We start from the raw sequence: 10,595 nt of genomic DNA on the forward strand, positions 1-10,595 counted from the left end.
TGCTGCCTGACTGGATCAGGGCTGACGGACCCCCACAGGTCTGGCCCCCCTCCCTGTTCCTGGCTCTTCCTGTTGGAGACCCTCGGTGATGGGATGGCGGCCAGCCTGTTCACTCGCGTGCGCTCATGTTCAGGCGTTCCTCCGAATATAAATGATTCCTCCCATAATCTGGCAGCCCGGAACACGTCGGCCGGCAGAGCGAGGCTAATCCCATAATAAGCTGTCGACTGTGCTTGTGTCTCTGCAGGGATTCTCTGCATTTATGGTCACATGAGGGTGGGCTGCAGGCCAGGGGACGGTGATGGAGGAGCCCGTCAGTCAGAGGTGAGCATTGGTCAACCTGCCGTGGAGACCAGGACCTTCTGGCTCTGTGAATGCCTGAACGGTGGAGAAGGTCCAACAGTTGAGGAGCTCACTCATCACTGGGACGGTCCAGGGCAGGAGGTCCAGGGCAGGAGGTCCAGGGCAGGAGGTCCAGGGCAGGAGGTCCAGGGCAGCTGGAGCAGGAACGAAGAGGTCTTCAGTTTGTTGGACGTGGCTCCACAGGAAGCCCAACGAGCCCTAATCAGGCCTAAGAGCAGAGCTAAATTTAGAACAGTACCACAGAAGTTGGTGCCTTCTGTCGTCCATAAACCCGTAAATGGAGCTTGTTTATGAGATGTTTACGGGACGTGACCCAGTTTTAGGCGATGAGGTCGTGACTGGAATCCAGTTCTGATGGTATTATGTGGGACCTTCTGCCAGCGTGATTTATGACAGGAGCCCACGCGGCGCCCTACTTACCAACCTACATCCTCCTGTTGGGCGTGTTGTTTGTTTTTGTTGATGTGTTGATAAAGGTCACAGATATGAGATCTAATGTACAGAAGCAGGCAGGCACACATTAGCTAACATCTGCTCCTATTTATGAGGCCAAATTAGCATCGTTAGCGTGTAGATACGGTCTGTTTGCCCTGGCGTCATTTATCAGACCTCCAGTCAGTCATAATGGATGCGTCCATCTATCTGAGTCTAAGGTGGTGGACCAGCTAAATGGACAAACACTGTCCCGGTCTCCTCGTTTTAGGTCTCTGGTGTTATTTTTATTTTTCAGTTTCTCCGAAAGTTTGAAGCTTCTCCTCCTTCGTGTCCATGAAAGTAGTTAAATGTTGAAGTTACTGACTTCCTGCTGTTTTTTGGGGATGGATTCACATCCACAGGACTCATTTGTAGCGATGCAAATGCCAAAGAACTCTGTCCTGAGGTGTCCTCAGGTGTCCCCAGGCGTCCTCAGGTGTCCCCAGGCATCCTCGGGTGTCCCCCAGGCGTCCTCGGGTGTCCCCCAGGCGTCCTCAGGCATCCTCAGGTGTCCCCAGGCGTCCTCAGGTGTCCCCAGGCATCCTCGGGTGTCCCCAGGCGTCCCCAGGTGTCTCCAGGCGTCCTCGGGTGTCTCCAGGCGTCCTCAGGTGTCCCCAGGCATCCCCAGGTGTCCCCAGGCGTCCTCAGGTGTCCCCAGGCGTCCTCGGGTGTCCCCCAGGCGTCCTCGGGTGTCCCCCAGGCGTCCTCAGGCATCCTCAGGTGTCCCCAGGCGTCCTCAGGTGTCCCCAGGCGTCCTCAGGTGTCCCCAGGCATCCTCAGGTGTCCCCCAGGCGTCCTCAGGTGTCCCCAGGCGTCCCCAGGTGTCTCCAGGCGTCCTCAGGTGTCTCCAGGCGTCCTCAGGTGTCCTCAGGCGTCCTCAGGTGTCCTCAGGCATCCTCAGGTGTCCCCAGGCGTCCTCAGGTGTCTCCAGGCGTCCTCAGGTGTCTCCAGGCGTCCTCAGGTGTCCTCAGGTGTCCCCAGGTGTCCCAAGGTGTCCCCAGGCGTCTCGCCTCGTTTGTTCAGTCGTTCTTGTGTTTGGTCATCATAAAGTCCCTCCACATGTTTATTCTGATAACAAGTGAACTTGGACCTGTAGGAGGGTCAGATGAAGCAGTCCAAACTTCACGTCCACCAGAGATATTGAGACCATTAATGACAGAAGACACCTCTGACTGAGGAGCTGTCACAATGTCCAGGATGTCCCCACAATGTCCCCCCAGGATTCATCACGATGGAATTATATTCCTGTGGACTCCCTCCAGAAGAACGTCTCCCTCCCTCAGGTGTTAGTGGGAGCTGCTCCATCCCACCTGTCCCTGCTGGCAGAACCTCCATCCTCATGTCAGGTCACCTCACCCACGCACTTCCTGTATGGGCGGGGCTACAACGGGAGCCAACCCACCTGTCTCCCCCAGAGCTGGAGGACTTGGTGGACAGGACAGTGATGGGAAGGAAGGAAGGAAGGAAGGAAGAGAGAGAGAAAGAGAGGAAGGAAGGAAGGAAGAATGGAAGGAAGAGAGGAAAGAAGGAAGGAAGAATGGAAGGAAGGAAGGAAGAATAGAAGGAAGGAAGAATGGAAGAATGAGAGGAAAAAGAGGAAGGAAGGAAGGAAGAGAGAAAGAGAGGAAGGAAGGAAGGAAGGATTCTCTGCTGAACCAAATGTTCTAATTCTGCTGCAGTTCATGAGTTCAGTTGAGTAGAAATCTGACGACGAGCAGGACCAGAGAATGATGATCTCACACACACACACACACACACACACACACACACACACACACACACAGTCTCACATACACACACACACAGTCTCACATACACACTCACACATACACAGTCTCTCACACACCCACACACACTCTCACACACCACACACTCTCACACACACACACACACTCTCACACACACACACACACACTCTCACACACACACACTCTCACACACACACACACTCTCACACACACACACACACACTCTCACACACACACACACACAATCTCACACACCCACACACACTCACTCTCTCCCACACACACACACACACACATACTCACTCACTCTCACCCACACACACTCACTCTCTCCCACACACACACACACACAGTCTCTCACACACCCACACCCACCCACTCACTCTCACACACACACACACACAGATGAGAAGTGTGTGTTTTGCCTCCTCACAGCTGATTGAAGCTTCTTCTGAGCCTTTGATGTTTCTCCGCTGATGTTCAGCTCAGAAAATAAGAGTCACTCCACCAAAGATCAGAAATCAATAGTCAATTAATCAGCTTCACATTTGGAGGGAATGACACCAGCTTGATGGGACAGCAATAATTATGGGATGTATAATCAGCCCAGCCTTTTTACTCCAAAAAAGTAGATCAAAGACTGGTCCCAGGGGAAGGAGGTGGAACATTTGTATCCCAGGTAGGATGTGGGAACCTGCTGTGGTCCACCTGTGGTCCACCTGTGCCGGCAGGCAGGTCAGCCACGGTCAGAACCAGCAGCAAATGTCCAGAATCCCCCAAACACCCGGAAACCCAGCAGGAGGGGCCGGGAAGGGAAGGACGGGACAAGGTGGAAGAACTCCGGCCGGGAAGGGAACAGGAGGACGAGTGTGAGGACAGAGGTGGACAAAGGAAGACGGCAAAAGGAAAAGCAGCATCCAGAACCATCAGAACCACTGAGCTCATCGAGGAACCTTTAACCTGCGTGGGCTGATGAGGAGGAGGAGGAGGATGAAGGCTCTACGGCCAGCAGAACCAACCACTAAAGGATGCTCCATCACCTGCCCTGAAGGGTTCTGACAGGGTCCAGAGAGCCGGGGGAGATCGGAGGGCTGGTGGATCTGGAGACGTTGATCAGATGATGTAGAGGATGGAGCCACTGACCCGAAACACACACAGGACTGGACCACCAGAGATGGAACCAGGTGGAACCAACCTCCTCAGCCTGGTGAAGATCTATGGAGCCCAGACCTGGATCTGGATCTGGATCGCTCCCAGATGGTTGTCGTTGTTTTAACGGACGCGTTGCTGAAGACGTGGAGGTCAAAGGTCAGCCGGGATGAGAAGGATGAGCTGAAGGATGAGATGGTGCATCTGCTGAAGGTCTGAGCAGCACAGAGACACAAGTATTTGAAAGGTGTGATCTGAGCCAGCGTTGGTGATGGATGGAGGGGTCAGTCGTACCCAGGTGAGATCCGGAGCCACCTGGCAGCCTGCTCTCCTCCATACTTTCTCTGTTTGTTCGTTCTATTTTCTGACTCTTCCTCTCGGATTGTGGCTGTCTGCTGCTGCTTTTCCCTCTCTTTGACGTTCCATTTCTGGCTCGTGGTTCCCATTTTACCTCCTTGTACGTGCGTGCTCTTCCCGTCACCACTGTGGGAATCCCTGAAGCCAAGCGTGCTCTGAGAGCTGCACTTAAGAGCTTCAGCAAGCATCCATCCCTGAGAAGCTCCAGAAATATCCCCACATCTCAGGGAGCCCAACATGAAATATCACACTCAGATGTTTGCTTCTGGACGTGCCAGCACTCGGATTATTGATTCCTATCATCTGCTGGTCTGGAGAGGCAGAACGTTCCTCTGAAATCTGTTGTAATGAGGAGGAAGAACATTTTCACGTTCTTGTGTTTGAATGAGAAGAACATTCCTGAAGCTGCGGTTCCGTCTTCCGCCCTGGTGGTGATCCTCATCAGGATCTCCTGGAGAACCAGTATTTCCTGACATCACATGACCTCCATGACTCAAGTCGTATTCCAGCTTCTTTGATCCCATCTCCAGATTAAATCAGCTTTTTGCGTCTCAACATTTGTCGACAGGAACGTCTTGAGGCCCCCTCCTGGGGGGTCTGACCTTCGTCCATGAGACAGAACCTGAGCCCAAACCTGCTTCTAGTTGTGGACAATAATCTGGTTTCATCCAGATTTGAACTGCTGTGAGGTCCAACTTCCTTCCTCCCTAACTTGGGACTGATGGAGATGAGATCCATCCTCATCTCCAGGATGTTACAGAACATGAGACGCTTTGATGATCCAGGAGCGTTTCTGCTGTGACGTCTGCTGGATTCAGGCTTTCATGGAGTTGGAGAACAACCAGCAAAGCTGGCAGCAGGTGCTAATGATGATAGCCAGCTAGCTTTGTGAAAGTGGGGGGATTGGAACTCACATCACACCTGGTGGGTGCTGGAGCCTCCACACAATCACAGCGGGCTTCATATTCAGCTGCTCATCTCCAAACATCTCAGCAGGTGTTGGAGAACCTCCCCAGAGGTGGAATGAAGGTGGAGGAACCACCAGACCAGGGTCACATGACTTCATGGTGCTGCAGATTTGATCCACCTGAAACTTCCTGGTGCTATTCAGTGTTCCGTCTCACACCAGCAGTTTCACTCCATCCCAGCAGGTTGCCCGGCAACCCAAACTGGTGCTGGACTGATGTGGCCCAGATTCATCCCGAAGCCTTCAGAAGGTCAGATTTGTCTGTGCTGCTCACGGTCCTCCTCACTCACCTGGGTGTGTGTGTGTGTGTGTGTGTGTGTGTGTGTGTGTGTGTGTGTGTGTGTGTGTGTAGGTGCATGCGTCTGGGCGAGTGTGTGTGTGTGTGTGTGTGTGTGTGTGTGTGAGAGAGAGAGAGTGTGTGTGTGAGTGTGTGTGTGTAGGTGCATGCGTCTGGGCGTGTGTGAGAGTGTGTGTGTGCGCGCGCTAATGAAACAGCTAATGAAATGTTGCATGTTTGGTGGTCCAGAGCTAAAGGAGACGTGCGGTCAGGGTGAAGCCACTGCTGCACCACATCTCATGCAGAGCTCATCGGTCTGTTTCTGGGTTGCTAGGAGACACACCTACCAAACAAGTGTGTGTCACTGTAGGCGTATGAGGGTGCGTTCACCATGGTCCACTGGTGTGTAGCTCCAGCTGCCTCTATTGGTGGCTCACCTCCCTGTTGAGGGTCAGAGGTCATCTCATCATTAAACCTGAACACGACTTCGTTAGAAAATGTTGCCAGTCGGTGAACAGTCACCGTTCCAGTCAGAGGAGGAGCGCTCATTCAGTCCCAGTGTTCCCAGTAACGAGGCTGCTGGTGTGAGCGCAGGCAGGAGTCCAGCACACGTAACCTAACCCTAACCCTAACCCTAAACCTTTACTCACCTCGTCTGTGCACAAGGTTGCTAGCTAGCATGCTAGCATGTGAGCTCCCCAGCTGCAGCACAGTGCTGCAGTGAAGAGAGAGGAAAGTCTCTGATCCCAGCAGTCCTGTTCACCATGAATATTTCACCACTTTTTGTCTTGTGATTTATTTATTTATTTATTTAGCCAGTCAGTCAGAGCTGGCCGAGGTCACATGACCTCGCATACACGACCAGTGCTGTTCGGAGCTGCTACTTATGTTCCTCTGAAGAGCTTTGGACCAATCATTCTCTTGGTTTCTGCCTTTGTCTCTGCTAACTGATGCTAACAGCCAGGAGAACGACCCTGTGCTTCGTTCCAACACATTTTTCCACGTTTGTAACATGAGCAGCAGCATTTCGGACCACAGCGGCTTGAACTCTGCTGCTAAGCTGCATAATTGCAGGCTTGTTTTCTCCTGCTGAGATGGAACGCTGCTGTCCAGACGGCTATTGTTTGCAATTAGGGAACTCTATTCAGGCTTCCAGCTCCAGCCAAACGTGCTATTCTTGCGAGACAATGTAAAGTTGGGGACACGCCCACCGATCGCATATTTACACATAATGTTGTCTGATGATGTCAGCTGGGAACAGATCTGGTTGAGCAGAAAAAGGTCGGATCGACGGAGGGGACGAGGTGAGATCAGGTCATAAACGAGGGTTCGTTAAAACCTTTTCAAAAATAAACAGGTGAGACAGGTGAAGAGAGGATCACCGTTAGCACGGTTAGCATGTCATGCTTGAAGAGCTAACAGGTTAGAGTTTTAAAGCACGTGTGTGAACATGAACCTCATCGCGCTGCTGTTTCATTGTTTCATTTACAAACGTCTCACCTTCTTGTGTTGATCATGGAGCATCTGGCAGGAACAGCTGGACTGCTGCCGTCCTGGGACGGCTCATGAAATCATGGCCATCAAAACCCGTCCTCTGATGATGAAGAGCTTCTGAGGAGCATCAGGAGAGCAGCTCTTATGTCCCCTGTCACCTTCTCTCCTTCACTGCAGCCATTTTCACCCATTTCCTTTATTTCTTCAATTACTCACATCAGTTCAGGCCTCACAATAAAACCCAGTTGTCATGGAAACTGTGTTTTTGGCATCACTTTAGAGTCCTAATCATTCAACTCTAAACTCTGAAGCTCTCTCACACACACACACACACACACCAGACTGATGTTGCTGCACCAATTCAAGTCATCAAATTAGGATTCAAATGTTTCCACAGTGTCTCTTTATTCATAAATCTGTGATGGAGTCATGTGACACCAGTCAAACGAGTGCTTCTGTCAGCCAATCAGCAGCAGCTCTGGATCAGCTGATGTTCCACTGACCTGGACTGAAGCTGCAGTCAAACAAGTTAGTGAGGTCCATCCTGCTCCTCCTCTACTCCTCCTCCACTCCTTCTCTCCTCATCCTCCTCCTCCCCTCCTCCTCTCTTCATCCCCTCCTCCTCCTCCTTCTCTCCTTGTCCTCCTTCTCTCCTCCTCCTTCTCTGCTCCTCCTTTTCCTTAAGTCTAATTGAAAGGGCTCCTTCAGTTTAGGGAGGGAGGAGGTGACCCGGGGAGGGAGGAGGTGACCCGGGGAGGGAGGAGGTGACCCGGGGAGGGAGGAAGTGACCCGGGAGGGAGGAGGTGACCCGGGAAGGAGGAGGTGACCCGGGCAGGAGGAGGTGACCCGGGCAGGAGGAGGTGACCCGGGGAGGGAGGAAGTGACCCGGGAGGGAGGAGGTGACCCGGGAAGGAGGAGGTGACCCGGGGAGGAGGAGGTGACCCGGGCAGGAGGAGGTGACCCGGGGAGGGAGGAGGTGACCTGGGCAGGAGGAGGTGACCCGGGAAGGAGGAGGTGACCCGGGGAGGGAGGAGGTGACCCGGGAGGGAGGAGGTGACCCGGGCAGGAGGAGGTGACCCGGGAGGGAGGAGGTGACCCGGGCAGGAGGAGGTGACCCGGGGAGGGAGGAGGTGACACGGGCAGGAGGAGGTGACCCGGGCAGGAGGAGGTGACCCGGGGAGGGAGGAGGTGACCCGGGAGGGAGGAGGTGACCCGGGGAGGGAGGAGGTGACCCGGGCAGGAGGACAACTCGGTTCTGACCTCTGGAAACGGTGCATTTTCCTGGTTTAATGATGATTCGTTACCTTTCTTCAGAGCAGTAATTAAAGGCCCCCTGCTGGTGGGTTGCAGAGCCAGTTAGCAGAACATGCTTCAGTTTGGGTCCACGATGGTTGGTCCATGACCTCTGATCTTCCTGAGTTCAGCCTTCCAAACACTGAGTGTAGGAGCCACACCTTTTTGTCTTCATATCAGCGCATTTGTGCTTGTATACAGCTAAAACCAGGTTGCCTAGCAACTCTGGACGTTATAGAAAAGAAGACTCAAATCGTGGAGTTTTAATCTCAAGTCTGAGCCAACTGTAGCGACCGGCAGCTGTCAGCAGGCGACCCCGGAGGTATTGCCACCTAGTGTTGGGGGGTGGACCTGCAGTCACCAGGCCCAGATGAACCCGAGGCTGGCAGAGCGAATTAGCGCGGTGCAGCTTTGTTGTTGGGTTGTTCCGTAATCGTGCAGATGTTTATGGTGGTTCAGGCTCGACGTGAAGAAATCTCTGAGCAGGGAAGCTTCTCCAGCTCCCTTTGGTAATGACGTTGCTTTTAAAGAGCCGTCAGGGTTGCTCTTTGATGCGATTAGCGCGCTGCTGCTCCCGATCAAAGCTCACGCCTCATTTGCACACATCAGCTCGCCTTTGAAGCGGAGCGGTGCAGCTGCTGCCTCGGCCGCCGTGAGTCGCACAATGTTGGCACATGACACCACAAAGTGGCCACAAACATGCAGGAGGAGGAAGCTCCTCAACTCCACCGGATCGGTGCCGCTCTGATCCGCAGAGGGCGACAGGGACGTAGCAGCAAAGTCAGTGTTTCTGAGGCTCAGCTGAAAGTGTCGAGCATCTCACAGGTGATGAGCCTGAACCAGGAAGTCTGGAGGAAGTCCGACGATGAGAAACCAGATGAATGTTGTGATGAATTCTTATCTTCTGTTGACGTGCGTCTCAGTGTGCACACCAGGACTGATGTTTGATGTCTTTTGGATGTTTCCATAGTGACAGCATGCCCACGCGCATGGTCCTGATCTGCTTCCTGTCTCTGGTCATGCTGATGAGCATCCTGGGGAACCTGCTGGTCATGGTGGCCGTCTGCAAGGACAGACAACTCAGGTAGGACCAAACTCTCTACAGCACGGCTGACACATGACCTGGTGACCTGGTGACCTGATGACCTGGTGACCTGATGACCTGGTGACCTGATGACCTGGTGACCTGGTCATCGTTGATAGGAGTAAACATAAACACAACCTGCTGGTGATGATGATGGTGGTGATGGTGATGATGATGATGTTGGTGACAATGATGCTGATGGTGGTGATGATGATGATGAAGAATGGTTGGAGGCTTGTTCAGGGGACACAACAAAAGATGCAGCTCTGAGCTCTTAAAATGTTTCTCTTTGAAGTCGCCCAGAGGACATTTGATCACTCGGACCTGTCGTCAACAGTGATTCATTCTTCTCCTCCACCCGTCCTCTTTGGGCTTCTGACACCAGAGACTTTGGTGTCCTGAGTATCCCCAAGATAAGTGTGTGTGTGTGTGTGTGTGTGTGTGTGTGTGTGTGACTCTGATGCTCCTTTACACACACACAGAGAATCAGCCCCCCCCATTAGGCAGGTTTATGAGCCGTGCAGCTCCATCAGGGCAGTGGGATCCTGAGTTCTGGTTCTGTCCAGGTCCCTGTCCTTCAGGTTTGGGTTCAAATCCCACAGCTGACAGAGTTGTTCTTTGCATTTCTGGGGAGCAGGAGGCGTCCCGGGGCAGTTGTGCAGCACTACCAACCCCCCATTACCCAGGACCGGTTCATGTGCTCATGGTACCGGTCCAGAACCAACAAGATTTCTGGCTGGTGTCAGTCAGGTTTCAGCCTCAACAGCACAGATGGTTTTTCTCATCTGTGGCCTGTAGGTGGCGCCCACATCACACGTGTGACCACATGTTGCTGCCCCGTCGTGCTCGTGTGTTCACGTTGGTGGACTGTGTGAAGTGTTTCATCACTAACCTTTGACCTCTACGAAGGCGAGTGGCATGACAAAGACGCGTGTGTTTATTGCTCAAGAGTGTGTGTGTGTGTGTGTGTGTGTGTGTGTGTGTGTGAGAGAGTGCATGGCGAGCGTGAAGCTGCTGGTTTCCTGCTCTGACAGCCTGTTTTTAACTGTCCTGTTTGCTGACAGACATATAGACCCCCCCCCCCCCAGGTGATGAGCTGCGACCTCGCTGTCCATCACTGGTGTTTAGACGTGACAGGCAGGGTTGGGGTCATTCATGCAGGGGTGGGGGGGCTGTAGACCTTCTCTGTGGGGCTGAGCTGTGGTGTTCCTCATGGCTGCTGGTGGACTTTAGCCTGGTTTCACCACAGCGACGCTCACTTATTGTGATTCTGACCCACAACCCCCCCCCCCCCCAATGAGCCCTGCAGCAGAGTTCTGACCCGTCAAGTCCACCGTCTGTTGTAGTTTCTGTGGTTCTCCTTCAGATGGCTCCTCATTATACAGCTAA

At 53.2% G+C, this 10,595-nt stretch overlaps 1 protein-coding gene across 6 annotated transcripts in view; it reads left to right on the plus strand.

Annotated features, from left to right (window-relative positions):
• Window positions 1-10,595, plus strand: part of htr4 (5-hydroxytryptamine receptor 4) — a 44,699-nt gene that overhangs the window by 16,647 nt on the left and 17,457 nt on the right. For 2 of the 6 annotated variants that reach the window (XM_029847186.1, XM_029847185.1), the window contains exons 1-2: window positions 5,049-5,308; window positions 9,093-9,206. In XM_029847186.1, coding sequence (XP_029703046.1) covers window positions 5,115-5,308; window positions 9,093-9,206 — 308 coding nt within the window. In that variant the 5' untranslated portion in view covers window positions 5,049-5,114. Of the gene's footprint in view, window positions 1-247; window positions 325-5,046; window positions 5,309-9,092; window positions 9,207-10,595 lie in introns of those variants that run through there. The other 4 variants (XM_029847189.1, XR_003890759.1, XR_003890758.1 and 1 more) reach the window with 4 other exon arrangements.

The sequence above is a fragment of the Takifugu rubripes genome, chromosome 14 (assembly GCF_901000725.2).
Source record: "Takifugu rubripes chromosome 14, fTakRub1.2, whole genome shotgun sequence".
Classification (NCBI taxonomy): Eukaryota; Metazoa; Chordata; class Actinopteri; order Tetraodontiformes; family Tetraodontidae; genus Takifugu; species Takifugu rubripes.